Below are 26334 nucleotides of genomic sequence, written 5' to 3'. Positions count from 1 at the left end.
GACCCCAAGATCATGACCTGGGCTGAAGGCAGACGCTCAACCAACTGAGCCACTCAAGTGCCCCAAGGGAGGGATTTATTATAATTAGTTAGGACTAGCCTTCCTGGGGTAGAAAAGCTGTTGGGAGTCAGTCATCATGACCCTCTGTTGATGAGTAGTAGCAGCTCTTTGTTACATAAAATACATTTTCCCACTTCCCATTTCTTATAATATGATTCACAGATATCAAGGGCCATATTTCTCAATGCTCAGATGCCTCAGTTATAAGGGGGCATTAATACAATAGCCTTTCAGAAGAGGAGAGGACTATATTTCCTGCTCAGGTGAAGAAATAAACAAGCCTTCACTACACATGCAATCTGAGTCACTTTCTTCAAGATCACAGAGTTTGAGTCTGAGCCTTGCTCACATTTTCCACTTCTCTTTTGGACATTGGTTGTTAAACATAGCGTCACGGCTACCACTGCTTTTTGTAACTCTACGTCTAATCTTGACCCTTCTTGACCCTAAAACCAAGAGTATAATTTCAAAGTATATAAAAGAATTTGGGGATTTTTTTGGTCTGCATTTCCTACTTGGTTATACTTGTGGCTTCATTTTTTTCCATTACTTGAAGATAAAACTCTTCCTGAAGTTAATCAGCTTCTTTAGGAAGTTTCTCCCCTGTACACACCTAAGTGTAGGAACTGCCAGTAGGTCACACCAATCCTTGCTGGTTTTCAAATTTTTGTGATCTACTTTAGGAAGTTTGGCAATTTCTTTTCAGTTCTTAGACAAGTAAAGCATGGTTATGTTCTCATTGTAAAAATTCAAATGGTGTTTAGAAAAAGGGGGCAAAGAAAGTGGAAGACTTTCAACAACCTCTAATTTCTAAATTTAGTTCCCTTCCCAAGGGGATCACTGTGTGAGGTGTGAGCCTTCCAAAACATTACCTGCGGATTTATGGGTACACGGTATGTATACACCAATGATCGGGTTTTACATATAGTAAATCATCCTGTACATACTCCGTAGCTTTTTTCATATAAGTTTGTTTTGGAGATCTTCCCATGTGAGTTCCCTAATGGTGGACATTTAGGTTGTTTCTAATTATTTGCTCTTACAAACAGTGCTATAATTAACATCCTTGTAAATGTCTCTTTGTGCATATGGGCAAGCATTTCTTTAGGGTAGCTATCTATGGTTTGGCAATTTCTGCTGTCTTTAATTGCATTGCCTGGTATCTGGCAGACGATCTTCTGCATGTACAATAACTTTTCATGTCCGTGCTCCATTATAGTGTAAGTTCTAAAAAGATGTTTTAGGCAACAATTAGGAATCTAAGTTTAAGTTCAAATTCTGTGCAGACTGCTATGGGTAGCTGAGGTGACACTTGAATGAACCTCTACACGTGGCAAAGTTTACACATGCACAGGCGGTCCCAGGGGGGAGCGGGTAAGGTTTCCTCTCCCCCCCACCCCCAGCCCAGCGTCTGTCGTAAGGCACATCATGATTTTTAAAACATTAAAATATGGAGAAAGCATCATAGAACCCAGGACTTGAGATATTTTTGTTTTCTCCACATGAATAGCCCAATAGCCCATTGCTTCACCTTCGTGTTTGAATGACCCTTTGTTGTGAGTCATGGAGCTGCTTTACCACAAACTCATTTCGCCTACAGGTAGGTGTGTTTCTGGACTGTGAACTCAGCTGATCTGTGTGTTTGTTCCTGTGCTAGGTTGGGGGGCAAGCGCCCCTGTAGTCTTCTTTTTGAGAACTTTTTTTTGGTACATTTGTCTTTCTGTCTACTGCTCTTTCTTCTTCCCTGCACTGTCCCTTTTTTCATGGGGTGCTTCATTAGCTGTTCACAATCTGCATGATTTTGCATCACGATGGGTCTGATGTGAGAACATCTGCAGCAATCAAGAGCATATTTTCCTCAGGACTTGACACTGAGCTTGCCATCAGTGTGAAATGATCTCTCTCTCTCTCCCTCTCTCTCTCTCTCTCTCTCTGTCTCTCTCTCATCTTGTGACATCTCTCAGCATAGCTTCTCCAACGTCAGTTATGCCTGAGTCTTGAATGGTGTCAATCTGAGTTGAAAATGTGCCAGCTTTCTTAACATTATCACTAACAGACTGCTTAATTAACCTGCTGATACTGTCAATAATAGATATTGCTGGTGTGCTAGAAAGGAGACCCATGGCCCACGGTTGGTCTCTCTTTCTCTCTCTTTTTCATTTATGTAGGCTCTCAGTGCTTGTGACTTAGGAGCTGGACTTGCCAGGAGTGGGATAGGAAGGACCAGGGAGGTTTGAAAGGAATACAATAGAAATGAAAGTTCTGGATGAGATCATGGAAATGAAATCACTGAAACAGTCGCATGTTCTTATTGCTCAAAGATAGGGATAGCTAGTAACCTGTGCATACAGCAGGTGCTCAATAAATGCACCACCAGTGTACAGTCAATAGAAAATATTACCGGGCAGGTGTCATTTGAGTAGGCGGTGAGAACTATGGGTGTTTTGAGGGAGGAAGAGCTTGTCTTTCTGTGCCATCATTTTAGGGTGGCTCTTCGGGTTTTCTCTGTCTTTTTTCCATCCAAGCAGCTGAGATGAGAAGAGGGCTTTCTCATGCCCAAACTGTCCTGGAGGGGCTGTTAGAGGGGAAGGGCATTGGGTTTTCACTTCTTTTCCTGCTTTATGTTTCATCCTAAGTAGTTTTGTGTTTGAACCAAAGTCCTACTCTGTCTGCTATGACTACATTTTACATTTGGAAATTGCAGAGAGCAAGCAAGATGCCACCATAAGTCTGGGACTGGTTGGCCACCACCTCCAAATACTCTCTTCTTTGTCTCCTGCACCTGTGCACACGCGCACATGCACATGCATGCAGCAAGGAGCTAGACATATTTCAGCTGCCCTTGGCTTCCCCTAACCTGGTGGGGGCTTGGGTGCAGAAGTTGACATTCCATGTGACCTCAGCTAGTGCCCAGAGGTCCCATAGAGATGCTAAACACAGCACCCCCTTTTACATCCAGGGAAGCCTGGTAAAGGTGGCTGCTTTAGGTCACAGAATGAACTGGTGGCTCCTGACTTCAGGCAGATGCCGGTTGCCTGGACCACATTCCTTTAGCTTTGTCTTACCTGCAGTGGTGGTAGTGTGGTGGTGTGGCAGTGGTGTAAAGGGTTCTCAGAGGGCAGAGATCGGTGCCTTTCAGGGCAGAAAACCCCCAAATCCCCTCCAGTGGTTTTGTTGGGTCTCCTAGGAACCAAGGGCTGGGGCAGCCCCAGAGGTGTGAGTAATGCAGAGTGTTCCTGCCGCCACTAGAGGGCGAGTCACTAACACACAGGCCAGGTGTCTGCTTCCCAAGGCCATTCTGGGGGCCCTTCTAGGCCCTAAACCTGGGGAGCACCCAGGGCTGGCAAGAGTTCACCTCTGGGGGTGAAGGGGACAAGAATCAAAGCCACGACTGTAACTCAAGCCCAGCTGGCCCCAAATCCAGGCCCCAACCTCTCCTTTACCTCAGATTCACCCTCTTCCTTCTGCCAGTCTCCATGTAAGACAAGGGTTTCTCAACGTCACTACTTACATTTTGGGCCAGATCATTCTTTGTGGCAAGGGCTGTGCATGGTAGGATGTTTAGCAACACCTCTGGATCTAGCACCCGCTAGATGACAGCAGCAACCCCCAACCCAGGTTGCAGTCATCAAACATGTCTCAAAACCTTGCCAGATGTCTCACAAGCCCGTCCCTGGCTGTATAAGACAGGTGAGTGTAGCTGCTGGGAGGACTGGAGGGAACCAGCACAGAAGAGGTCTGCCCATGGTTACCACTGCGGCTGAGTGTCGTGTGGAAATACAAGAGCTACTCAGAGACGGCATATGTGCTGTAAATACATTTTAAAACTGTATTTGGTCTCCTGCTTTTCTTCTCCAAAGACTGCAGAGCATCTTGGTCTTCCCCTCTGTTTATTCCACCTCCCCACTTGGTTGAAATGGGAGACTGGGGCTCAGAGACCCTGAGGGTCTCGAGCCACCCCTCACCTGCAGAACCCTGTCCCCCAGCTGCAAGCACCCTCACCGCCTGCTCCCCAGCCTTGGCTCAGGCACCAGGAGCATCTGTGGTCCTCCTCCCACTCCACCTGCCCACTAGGCCCTGCAGCCCTGCAGCTCCCCAAACCCTCGTGCCCCCCCACTGGAGGGAGTGGGGAAGCAGCAGGTGTTGATGCTAATCAGCGTTCACAGCCCAGAACTGCAGTCGCTCCCAGGCTCACACACTCCCCAAAATTAAACACTCATTATACAAAATTAATTGACATTAATTAGCAAAAATTAAAACTTTAAACACAGCAAGGCGCTTTTGGGGGAGGAGTGCAGCAGGCGGCCTCCACATTTGTCACCCCCCCCACTCCCCACCCACCCACCACCCTCAAGTCCCCCCACTTTTATCCTGGAGCAAGGCTGAAGGAGGTCAGGCAAGGTCAGCACCACAGCCGCCCTGCCCCCCAGGGCCCAGGCTCAGGCCCCTAGGCTCCAGTTGAGAGGAACAGAGGGAGACTCCTGGGGCTAGTCACCAGCTGATGAGTGGCCCCCAAACTCTGGCACCCAGTGTCTAACTAAGGAGCCAGGAACCCTCCCCTCAGCCCAGATCTGTCATGATCTCATAGCCAAGGGAGGGAACCCAACCATCTGAAGCGACGGCCTTTAGCTCCACCTGACCCCACCCCAAACCCTCCCATCTCCTGAGTACCCAAAGGACTAGCTCTGTCCCACCTCGCTGTGTGACCTCAGATAAGTCACCCCCTCCCCCGAGCCTCCTTTTCCATCCATATGATGAGGGGGTGGTGCTGGGTGAGCACTGAGGTTCCTGCCTGCTCTGGCACCTGCTGTCAGAGAAGCTAATCTCTGGGAACTTGGTTCACTCTGAGGAGCAAAGGGCTGAATATGGGGGGCTGCCATCTCAGGAAGATACCCAGAAAGGCAGCCCAAGGGCCTGAGTTGCTGATGGTGAGACATCGGGGGCTGGTGGGGGTCTTGCAGCGGGGAACCCTCCCAGATGGGTGTTCACTTGGCCTGCCTGCCAGGTCCACCCCCCGAGGAAAAGAAAGCAGCTCCCTTGATAACTGGTCACTCTTCGGCTCCTGAATCCTGTCCCCATACTCTCTCACACTGATTAGTTTACACCTTTGCTCACCAGGTTCTTAAGGGCCCCCAAGTCCCTTAACAGGCTGGTAGTCAGCCAGGCAGGTGGGCACCCGTCACCCACCGCATCTGAACGCAGACTAGATGCTTACTCAGGACTGTTGTTGCTTGGGGTAGGGGGGCTTGGGTGCAGCCCAGTGGCTTTCTCCACCAGGTGGAATGGCATCCTCACCTCTCACTCCTGCCTCTTTGCCACCCCCCCCCCCCGCCTCCAGCCAGTGCCAACATCTGCAACGTGGTCCTGATGCGGTATGGGGAGCTGGAGGAAGGGATCGATGTCCTGGATGGTGACGGCAACCTCGTGGGCTCCTCCAAGATTGCAGCCAGACACGTGGGTCATCGGGGTCTCAGTGGGGCCAGTGGGGAGGCCAGCGACAGGGAGAGGGTTTTGTTCCTCAGGGGCCTCTATGCACAGCGCCTTTGCTTTGTCCTCTCGATCTGCACTCCCGACCCTAGCCTGCCCCCCATTTGGGCCCCCAGCCCTGGCCCCGGCCATGCCTATCCCTGCACATCCCTCCTTCTTTCCATCCATCGTCACCACTATAAGACATCCCATCTCTTGTCCCAGCCCCTCAGGACCTGGCTTCTCTGATCTGTTAATTGGAAAGGGCAGAGGAGACCCCCCCCAGAGCTTTCTTTCCCTTACCCCAGGACCTGGGGCCCTGCTCCCTGGGCCTTTGTGGCCTCCTGGGCAAGAAGAGGACGCGTGGCTGCGGGTGGCTCTCGGGTCTGTGCTGATAGGCGCTTCTGCAGATGATACCTCCCCAGGGACCAAGTGTGGCTGAGGTGGGGGTCTGGGGAAGAACAGCTTGCTGCAAGAAGGCCCTCTTTTACTCCTCATTTCACCGGCCTCACCCACTCCGGCAACTGTAATTTCTTAGAAAATTCTAGGTCTCCTCATGCTTTCTCTGCCTTCATCCTAGTGGTAATGAGCTGCTTGTCTTGCTCTGGCCTCTGAGTGCTGGTATGGGGAGCCAGGTGTGTGTAGCTGAGCATTCCTCTCTGCTCCAGCCACTGCCCCTCATCAGCTCCCACGATGGGCCCCAAGCTTCACCTCTGTCAGTGAGACCTTCTCTATAATGCTCTGATGAGGGAAGACCCTTCTCTTGTCCTGGTGCTTCCCTCTCCACTGGTCTCGGAGAAAGTGAGTGCCATCCCAGGCTTAGGAGGGGCAAAGCTGCTGCTCAGGGGCGCCAGTGCCAGCACTGCATCTTCTGCTTTCTGCATAATTCCAACACCTAATTAGGAGACTGGAGGAACCTCCTCCCAAGCCTTCCAGAGGCTGATCATACAGGACTCAGGTTCCTGGGAGAAATTTTCAACCCTGAACCTATCCATCATTGAAGGGGATTTGGCCTCAATTTCCTACCTGACCCCAACCTCCCATCCAACCTGACGTGCTGAGAGGGAGGCCAACCATGGGCACTCTCCTCATGGTGCAAGCAGCAGGGAACCCCAGGCTTCTCTGCAGCCCTGAGCTTCCCTCAGCTTGGCAGGGTCAGCCCCTTGCTGTCTAGGGGAAGGCTCCTGGGGTCTGTGAGCTATGAGCCATTCCTTGAGCCTTCTCTGAGGGCCGGGAGCCCCTGGGGTTGAAAGAACTCCCCACGGTGACCATCAGAGTGCAGAGCTGCCTCTGAGCCATGCCTTGACCATGCCCCCACTCCCCAGGAATCCTGAAGGAACCCCCTGGGCAAGGACCCAGGCAACCCCATATGGAGACACAGCAGACACTCAGCAGAAGCATTTCCTGCTCACAAAGCCGACCTCTTATCACTAAGAAAGGGTCTCATCCAGAGCCAGGAGATGCAAGATCTTCCAAATTTTTGTCTTTAAGGGTGTCAAAAAAGAGTAAACCCCAGAATCTCTGTCCTCCTTCAGCACCAGGAGCCTCATGCAACTCAGCAGGCCCCAGCTGTTTGCCCTGGTCCTCTCAGTGCCTGCTTTGTTTTTAGAGCATCTTGAGTCCTCCATATGCTTCCTCCCCAGCCCTGCACCCGCTGTTGAGGCACCTCCCTGGGCACAGGCCCCTTCCTGGGGCCACTTCTGTGTTGCCACCCCTCCCCCACACATGGCAGGTGACAGGGATCTGCTCTTTTTGAATCTGCTTGGTGGGAAGATGGGGGTGGTTTTTTCTGGTGTTTGGAATAAGGCTTCCTGAGCAACTCCATGAATTATTCTACTCAGCCAGATGTGCTTAGCAGCAGTGCACACACCTACGGGCTCCAGAGAGGGGTTCACTGCCAGGTGGCTGTGCCCCCCACCCTGGGACCTCCACTCACTACAGCCTCTGCTTGCCCCTCAGGCCCTGCTGGAGACGGCGCTGACGCGAGTGGTCCTCCCCATGCCCATCCTGGTGCTCCCCCCGATCGTCATGTCCATGCTAGAGAAGTGAGTTGGGGCAGCCAGGAGAGAGGGGCCACCACTAGGGAGGAGGGTGAGAGGGAAGGGGAACCAGCTGGCCCGGGGCAGGGGACAGGGGAGCAGCTGGCAGTCTGCCCTACCCCAGTTTGTTCAGACACTCCCAGGCAGTACTCCTGGAATCATGCCGTGAGTATTCATGGGCTTTTACTATGCAGGATCCTGTGCTAGGTGCTTCGAAGGATATTCAGATGGACGGTGCTGGCCCTGCCCCGAGGGACTGACAGTTCTGGGGTGTGCATGTTTGTGTGCACGCATGGGGGTGTGCGTGTGTGCATGTGTGCTATTAGTGTGCGGTGCAGGGCCAGTTGTGAAGGGAAAGTATGAGGATTGTGGTAGGAAGACTCGATTTGGGGCCAGGGCCACCCTATTCAGGCATCCAACCACAAGGCAACTCGCTAACTCACTGAGCCTCAGTTTTCCATTTATAAAACACAAATAATACCAACCTCCCTGCCTTCCTTCAAAGCATGTTCTGAGAAAACCTGTTTGTTGTGACTGTAAAGATGTTGTAAGGGAACACAATAATAAGAACAACGATAGAGTGATCCTATTAATTAATGAGTGTGAGGTTAAATCATGAAGCCAGAAACGGCTGCTGCCGGGGCAAGGGGACAGAGGGAGGAGCCAGAGCTGACCTTCATGTAGGTTTGGGCAGGCTCTGAGGGTGAGGGCAAGTCTAGGAGGCTGGCGAGGAGCAGGGAAGGGTTCTGGGTGGGGTCAGTAAGATGAATACAATCCTGGAGGTGCAGACCCCTGGCTCATGCAGGTAGAAGGGAGGCGCTGAGCACTTGCTCTCTCCTGGCAGCCCGGACTGGGAGGGGGGCACCTCAAGGTGTAAGGGTGGGGTTAGGGCCACTGTTGGGGGCTTGGAGCAGGCTCATCCGCCCAGTCTGAGGACTTTCCTATTGCCGCAGTACGAATTATGGTAACAGCTAACATTTAGTAAGCACTTCTACCTGCCAGTCCTCTCCCAGCCAGGTCTCTGCCCAAACGCCAGCTCCTCAAAGAGTCCGGCCCCGACTGCCGCCCCATCAAGATACAGCACCACTACTCCCCCTTCCCTCCCTTGCCTTATTTTTATTCATAGCACTTAGCAACATCAGAGACTCTATCTTGTTGTCTGCTACCTGTCTGGTCATCTCCTTGGAGGCAAGTACATTCTTTTTATTTATTGCCCTGCACAACATCTAGCCCAATTCCCGGCACAGAGTAGATGCTTAGTGTTTGTTGGATGAACAAATGATCTCATTCAACCATCACAACAGCACGGCAAGGTAAGCATAATAATTCCATCTCACAGATGAGGAAAGCAAGGCAAAAAGAGGCTCTGTCATCTGCCTATAGTTATACGATAGGAAATGACAGAGCCAGGAGTGACCTAGGAGTGCAGCTGCAAAGCTGGGCTCTTCCTACCACATGAGGGGCCTCATGTCTTTGGATCGGAGCACATAATCAGCATGTCTTTGGGTCTTGTCCTGCACGAAGACAAGGGAGGAGCAGATTTGGGGTCCTGGTGTCAGGAAGCCTGTATTTTGGTAGGAGACACGGGCTTGACCCATACACAGGCTAGCTGCAGGTGGGGCTGGGCAGAATGTAAATTGGCCCAAGGTGACCTTGAGGGGAGGGAGCACTATGGGCCCATCAGCCAGGTGGAATGAGAGAAGGACTGCAGCTGACTCTAAGAGCACGGTAGGATTTCTGTGGAAGGCAGGCTTTCTGGGCAGGCTGTGGGTTCCATTGTGTGGGAAATTGAGGAGGCTAGCCAGACCAGTGGATGAGGAGCCCTGAGTCCAGCCAAGGAAATATCTCGATCCCTTCCTCATCATGGAAGTGGGGGAGTTGTGGGAGAAACCTGAGCAGTGGTGTGGCATTCTGAGCACTGGCATTTGAGAAAATCAATCTCGTGTGGGAGTTGCAAAAACAAACAGATCCTGGGAGAGGAATTGCTTTGGTGCCCCTTGTGTACATCACTGCCTCGTGAACTGAGGCTTTCCCCAAATACCAGTGACTGTGAGTGCACAAGAGGAGACCACCAGGCAAATGAAGAAGGGAGGGCTTCTGTCTTCAAGGCTACTGAATCCTGGGCCTGGTATTTTCTGGGGAAAATGTCTGTGATGCCTTTCCACTTGCCATCTGAGTTGGGTTTGCAGAAAGTAGAGTAGAGTGATGGTTAGTTTGAGGACATAAAATAGCTTTGGGAAGTTGGGTGGGATCATTCTGGTTCTGAACCTCCCAGGCTGGGATCTGCCCAGAGTCCAGGCTGCCATGTATGTGGCTGGCTCAGCTCAGAGGCTGAAGGAGGCCTTCAGGTAGGCAGAGGTTAGCAGAGGTTGGACATTTGGTTCAGGCATCCTGTATTGGGTCAGTCCTTTTCTGAAGTTCCTGAGCAGGTCTTCAAAGAAGAGAAAGAGCCCACATAGTTCAGGATCCCTCAGCAATATTGAGACCCAGTCTGTGCCCTCAAAGACTTACTGACCTCACATCTGTTAAGGGATGCACAAGACTGATGGGAGAGGCAGGGCAGTGTCGCAGCGCTGGCTGAGATCCTGGTAGGAAAATGAAATCTGGGTTCCCACTCCAGCACTTTAAGGCTACGCTGGTCGAGGAGACTCCCTCAGCCTCAGTTTCTCACCCGGGGAACAGTGGCACTGCCCTCTTCACCGCTTCGTTTGCCAGGGCTTTGCATTTCACACCCTTCAGCAGGAGTCTTTGCAGGGGCTCTGCTAAGCACCCTGCAGCCTTCCACGCAGGGGTGCCAATGGCAGAGGCCTCTGCTGAGATGGCTGATGGGGGGGGGGGCGAGGCTGCTCCTACCCTCTGGGAGCCCATTCGGGTGAGAGAGTCAGGACAGCCAGGGGAAAAGACAAAAGAACACTTACAAAGCAGCCTACTTGCAAATTAATGGAGTGCAAACTAAGATTGCTCCAAGTGCTGAGGGAATGCACGGCAGTGGGGAGACAAGCTGTCGTTTGGTACAGAGGCTGGGGTTGGGCTTGCCCTGCCTCTGGCCTCAGTTCCTCCTCGCTGGGAGGAGCACTGAGACACAAGGTCCCTGGATTTCCTGCTAGCATTAAGAGAGGTAGGAGGAGCCCAGCATGTCCAGGTGTCCCTGTCTCTGAGACTGAAAGGGAAAGTCAGATGGAGTGGAGTGGCCGCCCCCACTGCAGAGGGAGCGCTGAGCATGTGCCTCCCCCCAGCACACATACACACACCTTTCCCTCTGCTGCCCCTTACCTGGGGCTGAGGTCTCCCACTTCTCCAGACGAGGAAGCTGGCTTTAGTCTCCTGGCTGGGAGATCCAACCTCCTCCTAATCCCACCAACTGAGAGGCAGGTGCAGCGGCTCTCTCCCCCCACAGCTCTGCATCCCTCACCCTGGAGTTCGCCTTCCAGCCAGGTGGGGTCTCAGCTGGATAGGGGTTCAAGCCACATCCTCCACTGTGGTTCCTGAGGCCGCTCCCCAGCCTCCCTCATTCCCTGGGCTCCGGGTCTTTCCTTTCTCCAGGCATTCACACACGCACATCTCTCCATCTGCATATTTCAACTCCCCCAGCTGCCTTTCCCTCTCCTCTCCCCTCCCCCCATCCTGCTGTGTTCACTCTCTGGGCCTCCAGGCTCAGGGCTGGGACTTCAGGGGTTTCTGTTTGGCTGAAGTCTGGGGGGGGGGGGGGGGGGGGCGGCTGCCTGTTTCCTGAGTCAGGAGCAACAGGCCTGGGGCTTCCTGAACCATTTTTCCAGTGCAGACTCCAGCCAGCCACCCCTGAGAGGTGCCAAGGTCACAGCCCCATGTGGAAGGAGGCTGCCCCAGGGTCCCTGCCAGGAGCACACCTCACCTGCCAGGGAAGGAGCTTCATGCCTTTCTCCCCATCCCCCTCTTTGGCCTTGTTGACCTTCCAGTCTATGCTTCCAGGGACTTCACACCCTCCTGTCCCATTCCCCCTCCTCCGATTCCCCACTGGGGACTAAGGGGACTGAGGTCACAGTCAACTGCCACTGGGCAGGAGGGCAGCCCCGCCCTCCACAGCCTCTTCAGGGCAGGGGGCCTCCTATGGAAGCAAGTCAGGAGAGTGAGGTTCTGGGTACCCCACCTCCCTGTCCTGCTGGAGAAGTCCATCTCAGCTGAAAAGGTCTCAGAGCCCATTTTAGCTGTCTGATTCCCATGGAAGCCAGCAGGCCTCAGGCTGAGTCAACAGAGGGTGTGAGGCTCACCTGGAGGAGAGGGAGATGATGGGGGTGCTAGGCTCAGGGGAAGGTCAGATAGGTTAGAGCTTGATTTAGGCACCTTTGCCTTGCTACTCTTAATCCTGTGAAACTGCCCTCCAGTAGCTCAACTCAGGCTTCATTCAACAGCTGGGGGGTCTTGGGGTCTGGGCCAGTGGGAAAGGCTAGAGGACAGCCCGTCACTAGGGTCCTCCCTCCTTTCTGCCCTAAGAGCAAAAACAGCCATAATAAACCCACAGTGACTGAGTACTTATTGAGGCCAGGCCCTTTATTTGCATAGAATTTGCAAGTAATTGGAGCTTTATTGGTACCTTAGCAGGAACTTCCTGGGCCAGGGTTTCTCAGAAGTGTGGTCTGGAGATCACCTGTTTAAGACTCAGGAAGGTTGTTTGAAATGCAGATTCCCAGTTATAGTACCAACAGAATGGGGATGTCAGTGGGGTGAGGGGCTCTTGGGGGTCTGCATTAAGCAGATGCTTGGACACGTGAGTTTGAGAACTGTGGCTCCCAGTTTTGCCATCTGCTCAGGGCTAGGTGCTCTAAGGATTCTTATCCAGGAAGGTGAAGGGGGGTGGGGTTTCCCTGCCCCACACTGAGGCCCTGCCCCCAGAAGGGTCTCTCCTCTGCCTGTGGCTGCAACCAGCTCTGTTCCAGCAGAAGGACAAGAGCCTGGTTATATATGCTCATCACACCAGGAGCCGGTCCCAGTCGTGAGGAGGTGACATAGTTACTGAGGTCAGATTTACTGCCCACCCAGCATCCCCTGGCAAAGAGTCCAGTCACCTATCTGCTGGCACACCTACCCCAGGCCTCACCAAGGAGGTCTTGGTGGTTTCCACCAAAGGGCCTGCCAGATATAGAAAATGTAAAGCTCTGATGGACAACATGGTGAAGGTATATTTGCCAGCAGGCACAGCCCCAGTCTGTCTGGGGAGCCTGTTTTAATCATGGAGCAGAGGGGCCCAAGGCCTGGAAGGATACTTTTCATACACTTCTCCTGCCCAGGAATCCACCTCCAAGGCTTGTCATGGGGTGGGTGGGTGCCAGCTGTGACACACTGGTGACGACACTGCCGAAGGGTTCTGAAGGCAGGAGCTGGGAGCAGCATGGAGCCATAGCAATGTCAGGGAGTCCAGAGTCCAGGCAGCAGCCCTGCCTGCCTCCAGCAGACTTGGCCATGGCCTTGGAAAAGTCACTGCCCTTCTCATTGTCTTTTGGATCAAAGTGGACCAGGCAGTTGGGTGTGGTCTGTTTCCATACACAGAAAAGGATGGAATCCTCTCCGTGGAATCCCTTCTCAGCTGTGTGCGTGTGTGTGCGCGCACACATGTATTCCTGTGGGTATAAGTATTGTGTGTGCTGTTTGCCTCCTCTCCTGGACTTACTTCTATTCTGGTTTGTTCAGTTTTTTATTATGTGCTGCCTTCAAGGACCATCTTTCTCTGCTATTTGTCTCCCTCACACGTGGCCTTCTTTTCTTTGCACAGGGCTGGACACAGGGTGGGATGAGTACCCCACAAGTACCCATTTACAATGAGTGGTTGAGAGTTCAAGCAGCAGTGTCCTTCAGGGCAGGGCCTGGGGACAAAGGTGCCAACTGGAGAAGGCCCCAAAGACGGAATCCCACCACAACTATATAGCTATGGGCTGGCACTGGCTCAGGACCACAGTGCCCTGGCCCTGGGACTGAGTGGGGCCCTGCATGGTGGCTAGCAGCCAGCTCATTCTGTCTTCTGGTCTCTTGTCTTCCCCACAGGACGGCTCTCCTGCAGGCACGCCCCCGGCTCCTCCTCCCCGTGCAAAGCCTTGTGTGCCTGGCAGCTTTCGGCCTGGCCCTGCCGCTGGCCATCAGCCTCTTCCCGCAGATGTCAGAGGTCAGTGTGGGGAGAGCAGGACAGGGAGGGGTGCAGTTTAGCTGTTTATTAACAAACACTTATTCAGTGCCAACTCCTTAGCCCTGAGCTAGGCACTGAGGTTAGAACCATAGATGAGACAGGTCGGTCCAGGCTCTGACCTCTCCCAAGCTGAGGGCCAAGCAGTGAACATGACAATTATACAGCGACTAGCAGATGAAGGATTAGGACACGGAGGAGATGAGTCCAGCTGGATGTGGGAGGATACAATAGAGGGCCCCAAACCCAGCCTAGAGGGAAGTAGCATTTAATGGGGCCTGGAGGATGAGCTGGAGTTGGCCAGGTGCCTGGGGAAGAGGCAGTGGGTAGGGCTGGGGTCACCTGGGTTAAAGGTTCTCAGGTGAGGCAGCACACGGCATGTTCCAAGAGCAGAGGAAAATCTGCAACATAAGCAGAGAGTGAGCACAGTGAAGTGGGCTAGGCCAGGGGGCCCAGGGCAGGTGGAGCTGGAGACTTGGAAGCCAAAGCAGAGAGCGTAGGTACCCTCAGAAGGGCTGTGCAATGGAGGACTGCAGATTCCTGACTCTGAGCCTGGGCTGGAGCTCTGGAGGAGGAGCCATCAGGAGGCGGTGGCGGGTGTCCACCAAGAGATGGTGGCCCCTTGGACCAGGATGTTGGCAGTGGGCAACAAGAAGTGGGTCCTTTAAGAGAGAGTTAGGATTATGAAGAACTGCGAGTGGTGGGAGGGGAAGGGAGCTGGTAGGGTGTGCGCCCAGCTTTCTGCTTTTGAGCAACCAGGCAGATGTAGGTACTGCCTAAGAGGATGGAGACGCAAGGAGGGGCGGTTTGAGGGAAGATGGTGTGTTGAGTTGGGTGGACACGTGAGGTTTGAGGAGCCCATGGAATGTGCGAATGGGACTGCCCTGTGGGAAGTCAGCTTTGGGTCTGGAATCCAGGAGAGAGGCCTGGGCTAGAGGGACAGAAGTAAGGCCACCAGCATAAAACCAGTAATGGAAGCCAGCGAATGTGTGGCAGAGAGGCCCTGGGGAGGAGTGGTGTCCAGGGACAAGCGCCCTGGGTAGGAAGGACAGAGCCAAGTGGAGTCAGAGGGAGATGGGCCATCCACAGGGCAGACGCTCCTGATACATGGAATGCCACGAAGCTGAGAAGTATTGGTTGGTGTCTGAGGCAATGAAGGCAAACCGTCTCCCTGGAGGTGGACCCAGCTGAGGGGTGAGGAAGTGGGGTGGCAGGACTGACCACTCTGTCCAGAGGCCTTGGTGTGCCCGGGGAAAATAGAAATAGACCTGCAAGGGGTTGGCGGAAAGGGTGGCTGAGTGAGGATGCAAGTCTGTGGGTGGGGCCAGAATCTGTGTATCTGAGGTGCTAGGGGCTGCAGGGGTCACAGGGTTCAACCAGCAGGTCGCATCGGGCTGGGTGGGGCATTCAGGGACTAGGCCCTCAGGAGGAGCAGTGGGCCCAGCATCTTAGGGGGTGGGGGTGAAGATGGGCAAGTAAGCTGAGTGGGGAAAGCAAGGTTTGATGGACAGGCAGACCCAAGGAGGTCAAAAAATGAATGTGGTATTTGGAGTCACTGAGCTCTGGGGAGATGGCAGCTGGGGCCACAGACCGGCACCACTGAGTTTACGATTGCAGGACTGACCCTGCTCAGTCCTGAGAGGGGGTGGGGGGTGGGGTTCCTGGAGGGAAGTTGGAAATGTGAAAATGAGTGGCCTGGACCATGGGGGCTGAAGACCCAAGGTCCTAAGTAGGAGGTGGTAAGCCAGGCTCCAGGCCCCGAGGTCCTGGGAGGTGAGGCCTGCAGTAACTTACCTCCACTGAGCCCCAGAGATTTAGGAGGAAACTAGAATGGGGTGGGACTCCTGTCTTGGAGGGCCAAGGCACAGTATGGTGGGGAGCCTGGAGCGCCCTCATGCCCATAGGGCCCAGCCGTGCCATGAAGCTAGGGATATCTCACCCCCCACGAAAGCTGAAGAGCTGTTTTCTGATATTTGGGGACTCTGAATGGTACCAAGGGCTCCAGATCACCTGGACGTTGTGAAGATGGGAGGGAGGGCACTGCTTGGTGGTCTTGGCATCCCCATTTTGGAAGGGTAGGGCCCAGCACTCCCCAAAGCAGCGGCATCTCTCTATACAGTCAGGCTAAGTGTGCAGTTCCGGGCGAGGGTCAGAGGCACCTGGAGGCAGCACGGTGTTCAGAAGCTTTAGGTATGTCCCATAGCTCTGCCTGTCTGCACTGGGAGGGACCCAGGGCAGAGAAGCCCAGAGTACAGAATCGGGGACTGACATGTTGGAAGGCTTGCTTGGGGTCATCCTGTGTACCATCCTCCTGGCTCTGCTGGGGAAGTGGAGGCCCAGAGCAGCCCAGGCACCGGCTCAAAGTCACAGAAGCCAGGTGCTGATATGAGAGGAAACCCCAGAGGCCCACACCTAGTCCAGAACTCCCAGGAAATGCTGCATCTGCTTGTTCCACAGGATTTTCTCTCCTCCCTCAACCACTTTGCCTGCCGTGGGCTAGTGGAGAGAGGAAGGAGCTAGGGGCCACCCTGTGTGTGTGTGTGTGTGTGTGTAGTGGGGAGGGTCTAAGAGTGCTGAGGGCCTTTGGCCAGTGTTCCTCTGGGGCAAATAATGGCGAGATGGCCATAGTCCCCCCACCCAAGCCTCTGGCTGTAGCTGCAGGAGGTGGTCTCAGCGAGCAGGCCTGGCCTCACAGAGGCTCCCTGTCAAGGTCCAAGCTTCTCTCTTCCCTCATGCCTACCTCAAATAGGCATGGAAATTAGTTCATCTGAGTGTCTAACCAAAGTCCCTCTCATTGAAACCCAAACCTCTTTTCTAGACTGGGAAGAGTCGCACTGCATGAAAGTCTATTCTCTGAGAGAGGGGGGTAGAGACTTGGTCTTATGTGCCCCCTCCTCATCTGCATCAGCTCCACCAGGATGCAGGCCAGCCTGGGCCAAATGGAGGTGTTTTGAGGCCTATCTGTGACCTATGGCACCAAGGCCATCAGCCAGCTAGCTGAGAGACCTCATTCCCCCCCATTCACCCTCTCAATTAATTCTCTCTAACGAGGTACCGCTCCTGCCGTATGGGGATCATGTCTCACATCCCAGAAGCCGGTGGGATTTGCCACAATAAGTCTGGACTTGCTTGGGCTGACCCATCCTTGCCAAGAGCCACCAAAGTTGTCAACAGGAGTAATAGCTGGAACACTAATTAATTAATTAGGGGACTTGGAGATGGAGTTTAGGAACTTGTTTCTAGAATGGCTGGCTTGCAGTGATTGGTGTGGAGTTTCCAACCCACTCACCCCAGAGGTTGAGAAAAGAGACCTCAGTCCTCCCTTCAGTTCCTGGGAGAGAGCTTTGCCTGCTCTTTTCAAACCCGTATTCCTGCCTATTAAAGTGATGCTAATTTTAAAATGAAAACTGCAAATAATAATACTGGCTGCCGCTTGCTAAGCTTCTACTAGACTGGTCAGCACGCTGGTGACTATGCAAGCCTTGGCGGGTTAAGTCCTCCCCCTGCTCTTCAAGTCTGAGGTATTAGTGACTCTTAAGGGATGTCACCTAAACCATTGGATGTGTGTATCTCAGACTCTGGGGAGACGTTTTGGCTGGAGATGTGGAACCTTTGGTGCACGGTGGGAGCTGAGGCCAAGGAAGGGGTGAGGTCATTGTGGGAGGAAGGAAAGGCATGAGGAGGAGGCCAGAGCAGAGAGGCGCAGGGGGAAGACACTGATGGAGTGCCCTCATGGACCTTAAAGACAAGAGTGTTTCAAGGAGGAGGGCTCTCGGCAGAGTGAGCTACCGTAAGGGGGAACCAGGAGTTGATGAGACTTAGCACCTGGGGGGTGCAGTAGGCAAAGCAGTGGAGGCAATGGTAGTCAAGTTTCTCTGTGTTCAGAGAAGTGAGCTCACGGATGGGAAACCACTGGAGAACAGCAAAGAAAGCTTCCCTCCCTGGATATTAGGTGGGATGGGAGTGGGAGCCTGGAGAGGGAGACTATGGGGAGGAATGCACAAGAGGGGATGCACAGAGCCCAGGGCAAAAAGGCATGGCCCTCGGGTCCAATAAGTAGAGCAGCCTGCTTGGTTGGGGAGGGGGAATGGGGGGTGGGGGTGGCCAGAACATGACAGTCCTATGAAATAGAGGCACCAATGTTATTCCCTGTTTACAAATGAGGAAACTGAGGCATGCCTTGCCCAATGTCCAAAGTTGGTAATGATAGAGTCGTTTCTGTACCCACAGAAGGATTTTATACCCTTCCCCAGCCCACCTCTACCTCACTATAAAATGAGAAGGCCCATGTCTGAGCCCCAGATGGCTCCCTGCTAATGTATCAGTAGGAACATTCCAGCACCCTCAGCCAGCTCTCCTACCTTTCTGGGAGGATCCATGTCCATGTTCACAGGGACCTTCTAGAGTAGGTGTTTGTGCCTTTAATCTATAACCAGAGCTAGTGGTAGGGGAAGGGTTGGCCAGCAGGCCAGCAGGTGGGGCAGGGAACTTCCTTAGGAAGTTGTGTGAGAACAGGGGCATCAGGTCTGGCCTTCGAGACCCCAGGCCCGTCACCATGCAGGGAGTGTGGGGTCTTCCCTGGCAGACCCTGTGACCTGCAGGTTAAGGCTGTGGGGCCGTGGCCATGGCCAGCTCCATCAGGCTGTGCCCAGGCATGGACCCATCCACATCTAGCTTCTGTTCCCCACCCTAGACATGTTGGGTGGCTTTTCCCTTTTTCTTGTACCTGGGAGGGCCTTGGTCTCAGAGAGCTTCCATTATGACAGGATGGACAGAAACCCAATGAACAAGAAACGTCAGGTGCTGGTGTAGTAACATGAAAATAAAGTGGAGGGCTGTGCTGGGGTTTGCCCTGGGGGCAACTCAAGGTCACAGGGATTGTTGGAAGCCTCCATGGCATGTGGGGCTTGATTGTTGTTGGCCTTTCTGGCCATGCCCTCTCTGGAGATTGGGATCCTGGGTTCCAGCACATGTGGTCATCTCTGTCCTCCCCCAGATACACGCATGTTTACACACACACACACACACACACACACACACACTGCATCCCAGGTCCCTAGAGGGAGATGTCCAGGGTCCAGTCTTGGTGCTCACAGGCTTGGCTACTGCAGGAGGCTGAACCAGGGGATGGTGAATGTCCCTCCAACTCTGACAGCAGTGTTCCCCACCTGGGAGCGCTTCCAATCCCATTTAATGAACCTCATGTCTCCTTGGAGCAAGAAGCAATACCTTGGCCAAGTCCTCTCCCCGTGTCCCTGCCCGTTCCTGTCTCTCTTTGTGCCTCTCTCTCCCTTCCTTGATTACTCTCGGGCTCCCCCCCTCCCAACCACAACCCCATTCCCCTCTCTCTTCCCCACTCTTCCCCCGGGAGCTCAGGGGCTGGGGAGCGGGGTTGCACATACAAGCCGGAGCCATTGTTTGACAATCTGTTTTTGTCTTCATCTTGTTGGCAGGCGGCAGGAGAGGAGCGAAAGGTTAATGAGGCACTGTGCAGCGGGATTACTGCGCGGACTGGCGGGCGGCGGGCAGGCGAGCCAGCCGTGGTAACAGGGAACTAATTAGGAGCAGTTTAACAGGAGGAAAAAGTGAAATCTCCTCTTCACCAACTGTCAATAATTAGCTGATTTGGTGAGGTTGAAACGTGTCCACAGGAAAAGGTGGAGCTTTCCTGGGGACAAGTGAGGCGTGGGGGAGAGGTGGCCACTGCAGGCTCTGGCCTGTCCATAGTGGGGTTGGGGCTGGGGGTGACTGTGCAGTCCCCAGGCCCATCCTCCTCCCTCAGGCTCAACTATCCATATGACTTTGTCCTTAACCTCAAAGGCCTCAGTTTCCCCAGCCATAGGGAGGTAGAACTACGTTTCTTCCTGGCTCTGGCCATTAGGATTCTTAGAAGTGAAACCACAAGACCAGGCCTGAGTTCTAGAGCCCAGTCGGAAGAGCCAGCAGCAGGCTGTGTGATCTTAAGTCAGATGCTGACCTTTCAGGTGTCTTGTCTGTAGCGTGGGCTTGCCCTCTGAGAGCCCCCTCCTGTGGCCTGGCATGACTCAAGAATGCTGCCAAACAGTTACTGAGTGGAGCCTCGCCTTCCTGGGAACATGCTTTGTAGCCCCGGGACGCTCACTCAGATCTTCTGGCCTCCCAGCAGCAATACGGACTGTCATGGGGTCAGGGGAAAGATGGGCTATGTGCCTCGGGCTGGCTGCAGGTGGAGGAGAGAGCTCTGGGCTGCTTCTGTAGGACTAGGGGCTCTCGAAGGGTGTGTGTGCCTCTCCTCCCTGCACTGGCTTTGCAGGTGCCAAGGGAGGAGGCAAGGAATCAGGTTAACTAGTAGGTAGGGTTGTATCCTGCCAGGCTACCCCCTCTTTCACCCTCCCTCTGCCAGACTCCTTGCCTGGAAGAAAAGAAAAGCCCCCAGGGCTTCCTGCTCAGAGCCTCCCATGTCAACCCTGCCAACCCCACCCCCACCCCCTAGCCAAGCCTCTCCTCACCTCAGCCTTAGAGGATCCAGGGTGCCAGAAGGCATGTTCTGAAGAAGGCTAAGACCCTCATCACGCCTTCATACCACTTACCAGCCCCATCTCACCATGGCCCCAGAGGGTGGTTCTTAGAAGCCACATTCATACTGTAGAGGAGGTACCTGAGGGTCAAGTTCAGCCACACCCTTCTCATTCCCTACCCTCTACCCATCCTTGGTCTCCCTTGCAGTTTGAAGAGTTAAGAAACAAAGGCATGCCCTCCCTGTATGGAAAAAGAATATGGGTAACGCCAGTGGGCATCAGAACTTCCATCTCTCTCCCTATCACCAGCTCTGAAGAAAATGGTAGTTTTCATGAACCAGCTTGGCTGGAAGCTGTGACTCACCAGAAGCCAATGTCTCCCCCAGTTTGCCTCTCTTTCTCTGAGAAAGCATTCGAACTCCCAACCAAGAAAGGGGAAGAGTTGGGAATGAGCTCAGTTCTACATTCAAGCTGTGCTAGAAATGACTCCTCCAGCAGGAAGTCTTCTCTGATGAGACCCACTAGGATCTGTCTCACCTCACACATGTAGACTGTGGTGACCTGTTTCCTCTGTCCCATGTATCTCCTCAGGACAATAGTCCTTTCTCCCTCCCTCAATGCATAGGTGTCCCCGAGGCTGAGAATTAGCACTCCATCAACACCTAATAGGAGCATGGCTCCTCTGGGCTTGCTTTGACATTGCTGGTCCTTGCTTCTGCTCTTCCAGTCCCCATGTGAGGCCAGAGGCAAAGTCTAGGAGGCATTGTGTCCCTCCTGAGTCCACAGAGGTTCACCCTCTCCCAGAGCAGGGGCCTTTTCCCCTCTAGTCTCAAATCTATCTCCCACTTTGCTTGGAGATGTTTGTTTGGGGTTTTTCTCATTTACTGGTTTAATCAGTCTCTACTGAACTCAAAGTGGGCTATTTTTGCCGTCAGAAATCTGCCACTTCCCCGCCCGCTGCTTTCTTGGAGTTTGCCCACAGGACCCCCCAGGAGGGATGGATGGGAATGGCAGAGCCACTCAGAGCCCAGGAACGCCAACGCCACCTGTCATGTTGCCTGTTCCCTACACCCCCAGCTCAAACCTGCACGTGCACAGAGTCCCACATACGAACATGCACACACATGCCCCAGTGACAGGCCCCAGCAGGGCCACCTCTCAGCCTATCCCTCCTGGTTCTTTCTAGGACCTTCTAGAAAGCCTCTCTGAATTCAGGACAGGGAGGGAGAAAGCTTGGTTTTGCAAAGCTCCTGCTGAGAGAACTAAAAGCATTAATTTGTGTGAAGGATAGGACGTACCTGGCCCACCAGCAAGGGCTCAGCCTTTTGAACCATGAGGGGATGCCAGTGAGCAAGTCTGGGCTCTAGGATAGCCATGGGGTCCAGCCTTCCTTATGCAGCATCACACAGGTTTTCCAAGCTTCCACGGGGCTCTCTTACCTATTTCTTGATATCGTCCTTATCTCAGTCCCCAGAAGTAGAAAATCTTCCCACCACACCCACGAGGAAACTGAGGCCTCAAAGCCCAGAAGATGGAGAAGAGAATGATTCTGAGATTGGCCCACCAGGGGGCACCCACGAGCACAACAGACCTCCAAAATGGGGAGGGGGTCTGAGCCTCTGGGGTACACATTGCAAGGGGCGATGGAAGAGTGTTAAGACTGGATTCCTGCACCTGAGGAGCTTTGGTTCAGTTCAGTTTGATTTGACTTTTATCAAGGACCGACTGGCTTAAACGGGGGTGAGGTGGGGGACTGCTGTGTTCAGACGATTAGTGAAAAGATGGCCTGTGACTGGGGATGTGAAGGAGATGGAAATAAGTGCCAGGGGAACCAGAAGCAGCAGCACTGGCTTTGGTCTGAGAAGGTCAGGGGAGACTTCCTGGAGGAGGCAGCCTTAGAGGGTTAGCATATCGCTGGATGCAGGCCTCAAAGGCTAAACATACAATGTACTGGAAACAGAGAGCATCCAATAGGTGAGGAACCTAGAGAAGGTCCCAGAAGGCCTTTAGTGTCTTTAGAAGGAAGCTGATGTTCATTGGGAAGGCAGCAGGAGCCCAGACCCCGCATCAGAGGGCTGACCTTAGGGGTCCGGGCTCAGGCCTCAGCTGCTCCCCAGCCTTATCCTGACACCCCTGCCCTCCAGGACACCTGGAACAGTTTCACCAAAGATGGAGCCTGGACTTAAGTGTCTGAGCAGGACCTAAGGCCAGCTCAGCCCCAGAGAGAAAGAGGGGGTGAGGTGTGCTGCCCAGTAGGTCCCAGGCCTGAAAAAGACCTCAGGCGCTACAGGGCCAGTCAGGTGCTAGCCTGGGCACTGGACCCCATGTCCATGTCACCACCACCTGCAGATGCTCAGAAGCCCAGAACCCTGGCCAAGAGCAGGGGGCAGCTTTGAGCTGTGTCACAGGGTCACACTGAATAACCCCCCGCTCCAGTCCTTGCCTTTGAAAAGGAGGCAGAAAAGCCACCAGAAGAAAGGCAAGGAGGAGGAAGTTCTTTGTAGTAGGTAAAAGCCCCTGAGAATGGGGCACAGGCCAGGGATCCAGTTTCCTGTTTATGTCTCGGCACCTTAGCTCCAGGTTCAAATATGTAAACTATCTGCTGGCCGCTGGCTGCAGGTGTGTGTGCTCCCAGGCTGTGTGGAGGCCCGAGGTGGCCCCACATGCATTCCTGACTCTGGCCCCCCACCCTAATGAGCCAGGAGACAGAGGCAGCTAGCTCAGGGTTAACCCTTTCTGCACCACCAAGGAAGGCCCTATTAGGCTGCTCTGGGGACTCTGGGGCCAGCTGGCCCTTGGGGGTTCTTGGGGGAGGCTGGGGGTTTCGGGACACGGTGCTTCATGTTTTCTGCCTCCAACTTTAGATGCAACCCAAAGTTGGGGGCTGTCTGCTGTGAGGGGCAGCAGAGTGGCTGAGTGTAGAGGATGGGTTGGGGCTCTGATATGAGGGGCACCTGGATGAGGCTCTCAGGGGGCCAGGGTGCAGGTTCTGCACCAGGGTCAGGAGATGTTAGCTGGACAACACTGCTTTTCTCATGGCAGGGTGGGCATGCCCCCAGCAGGCCCACAGCTTCCTGGCACTGCCAGTCCAGGGGCTAGGGGATCCATCAGACAGTGCCGATAACTTCAGCTTCCTTACTGGTCCCTGCAGCCCCCACCCTCCAGGGCTCTGGCTCCCTGTCCCCTGCTGACTGACTGTCAGGTGCCTGGGAAGAGATGTCTATCAGATAAAGAGAGGGACCTGCCTGGGGCTAGGTCACCCCTGTGACCACTCCTTGCCCAGCCCCCTCTCTCTACCTCACTTTCTCCCTGGCAGAGGCCCCTCTGAGCTTGTCTGTGGTCAGAACCAAGCCCCTGCCCTCAGCCCACTACCCTGGGGCCTCTAGCCTTTACTGGGCTGCTACTGGTAGCCCCTCCTGGGGCACCCACTCCCCTTACTGGGCACCTCCCTCACTCTGCAAGCCACCCATGAGCCTCTGTGACCACCACAATATTTGTTCTGCTGTCTACACGGCACATAAAGCCAGCTTCTGCTCCTTATTTGTCAGCCCCACTAGCAGTGGAGGCACCCCAAGACAACAGCACAGCCGATTGTCTCTCTCCCTGGTTGAAGCAGCAGCAGGGCGCTCTGTTGCCCTCACCCAGTGGCTGAATCACGTCCATTTATCAGCAGAGTCCTGGATGTGATTTCTGTGGAGGAGACCCAGCACCCCCACACCTCAGAGAGATGATCTTCAAGCAGCGCAGGGTCCCCCCTGTGCCAGCCTCCCACTGAGCCTAGTGGTAAAGACCCTCAATGGTCCTGATACCCATGAGACCTGCCATCGGCCAAACCCAAGCCAAGACTAGAGGAGTCTTAATGAACAGCCACTTAAGTTGGCCCCAGGGATGGAAGTAAGTCTGTGCTTGGGCCTGGCACTGAGTTGGGGGGTAGGAAATCAGGCCTCCAGAGGTCCCCAGATCCCGCTGGAAAGGCCAAAGCCTTCCAGCCCTCACTGGGACCACTCAGAAAGCTGTTTGCCTGGTATCCATGCTGCCTGGTGCCGTGGCTCCCTCTGACACCACTTCTGCTTCCTGGGCTATCCCTCAAGGCCACCGTCACAGGCTTGTTCCCCTCACCCGCCCCTCACATGTGCCTGGCGCCCTCCCCTTCCATCTGCTCTCCCGGGCAAGCTCCCCCACTCTAGGGGCTCCGGCTGTGCTTACACGTCCCGGACTCACTCTCCCACCCAGACCCCTGCCCAGAGCTCCAGAACCCACACCCTGCCTGCCTCCCAGGCCTCTCCCACCCCAGGGAATCTCAGCATGGCCAAGTCTGAGCCTGTCCCCCTCCCACCCTGACCCGTCCCCCTCCCGCACTCCCTGCCTCAGAACAGCGTCACCAGCCACCCCAGCTCCTGAGCTAGAATTAGGAGTCATCCAACGCACAGTCATCCTCGACACCTCCCTCTCACCCCCACATGGAATTGGTCATCAACTCCTATGGATTTCTCTTCAGAAAGGATCCCAGTGCCACCCTCCTCACAGCCCCGCTGGCAGCCTCATAGGGCAGGACCTGGCACCTCTCTCATTCCCACAGCTGCCCCCTCGCTCACCCTCCAGTCCATCCTCCACGTCCACTGCCACCAGAGAAGCATTTCTAAAACAGAGTCTGGCTCATGGCCCCACTCAGAAGCCTCCCGTGGCTCCCCATGTCCCCCACTGACACATTCATGAGGACCTGCCTGTCCTAACTCCACCTCCGTTTTCTGCCACCTTCCCTACATGCCCAGCATTGCCCACACCATACAGGCCGTGCTGGCCAGCCGATGCTTTTCCCCTTCACCCACCAAGCTTTTCCTGCCCTCTGGTATCAACATCCTTCATTTTCTTCCTGGCCTACGTCCTCTGAGAAGTCTTTCTTCCTTGTTCCTTCATCAATACATGGTAGCCCCCACCCCCTCCCCAGTTTCCATGGCACCTCGTCTCTCTCCATGTGCTTTCATATCAACTCCTCCCCTAGACTTTGAGCTTCCCAAGGGCGTGGAGGATATCTCTCGTCCATTCCTGTGTGCTCAGCCCTGGTGTATGATGTTGGCGACCATACACATCCGACTTGAGGACTGATTAAATTGAAATAAGAGGAAAAGCCTCGAATGTCACTCTGCCCCCAAGCTCCTGAGTACCTCAACCACCTGCCCCTCCCCAGAGCCCTTCCTCTGCCCGAATCTCCCCCCTGCATCCCTCCTACCTGCTGCCCTCAACACAGTGGGGAGGCTGGGGGGCCCTGGGTCTGTGACAGTGCCTGATGGGAGGATGATGCTTGAGTCTGCACCCGGGGCCAGCGCTCTCCAGGGAGTGGGTAGAGCAGGTCAAGTGGGCCGTGGCCCTGGCCCATGGTCCTCCACTGTGGTGGTGAGCAGCCTCTCTGATTTTAATGCGGGCCTCAGTGCTTCGGTGAAAGCCGGCATGGGAAGTTGCTAATAATGGCACTAAAATAAAATATGCTACATCTGTTATGGGTAGCAGAACAAAATTAGCTGCTCACACCTCTGACATCCAAGATGTCTTAACTTAAAATACTCCTTGGCTTACTTTACATCATTTACTGATTATATTTAAAAGAAATACAATTTTGCAATTACTGTTCTTTCCAGTGTGATATCTGTGCATCATTTTCCTTTTATGTTTATATATTTCTCCTTCATTAGTGCAGTCTGAAGGGTGATTAGGATTCTTCAAACATTTTACAGAGGTTAAACGTTGATTAAGATTTAATTATTACTGTAAATAGCTTGGAATGACATATGGTGCAAAAGCCTGACATATGTGCATTTGAATAAATGAAGTGCTATTTCCCAGGATGCCTCAGTAGCTGTTTAACAGCTTTCCCGAAGGGTTATGTTACACCTCATGGTAAGATTGCTGGGATGTTATATTTTGTTGGTTTTTGCAGCTGAAAGCTAAGAACAGTTTTCCAGTTTTTTAAAAACATTGAATATTTTAAATACCTAAATTGTTTTGCACAAATTTTTGCTAATTTGTCTAACTAGGTTAAACATTTTCAAAAGCATTTAGATTTTTAAGCGTGGGCGCTGTGCATTGTGTCAGTGGCAGCATGGGGACGAGGGGAGCCGGTGGG

General features: G+C 53.8%; 1 protein-coding gene across 14 annotated transcripts in view; it reads left to right on the top strand.

Moving 5' to 3' along the window:
* The window catches only part of SFXN5 (sideroflexin 5), a 122423-nt gene that overhangs the window by 90375 nt on the left and 5714 nt on the right, over positions 1-26334 (top strand). For 8 of the 14 annotated variants that reach the window (XR_012003090.1, XR_012003089.1, XR_012003091.1 and 5 more), the window contains 3 exons: positions 5399-5514; positions 7486-7571; positions 13581-13698. Coding sequence is in view for 9 of the 14 variants with exons in the window: in XM_025994553.2 (XP_025850338.1) it covers positions 5399-5514; positions 7486-7571; positions 13581-13698 (320 nt within the window). In the remaining 5 variants the exon portion in view is untranslated. Of the gene's footprint in view, positions 1-5398; positions 5515-7485; positions 7572-13580; positions 13699-19169; positions 26054-26334 lie in introns of those variants that run through there. The other 6 variants (XM_072766928.1, XM_025994551.2, XR_012003092.1 and 3 more) reach the window with 4 other exon arrangements.

This window comes from Vulpes vulpes, chromosome 8 (assembly GCF_048418805.1).
Source record: "Vulpes vulpes isolate BD-2025 chromosome 8, VulVul3, whole genome shotgun sequence".
Taxonomy (NCBI): Eukaryota; Metazoa; Chordata; class Mammalia; order Carnivora; family Canidae; genus Vulpes; species Vulpes vulpes.
This window is presented reverse-complemented; position numbering and strand designations above follow the sequence as displayed.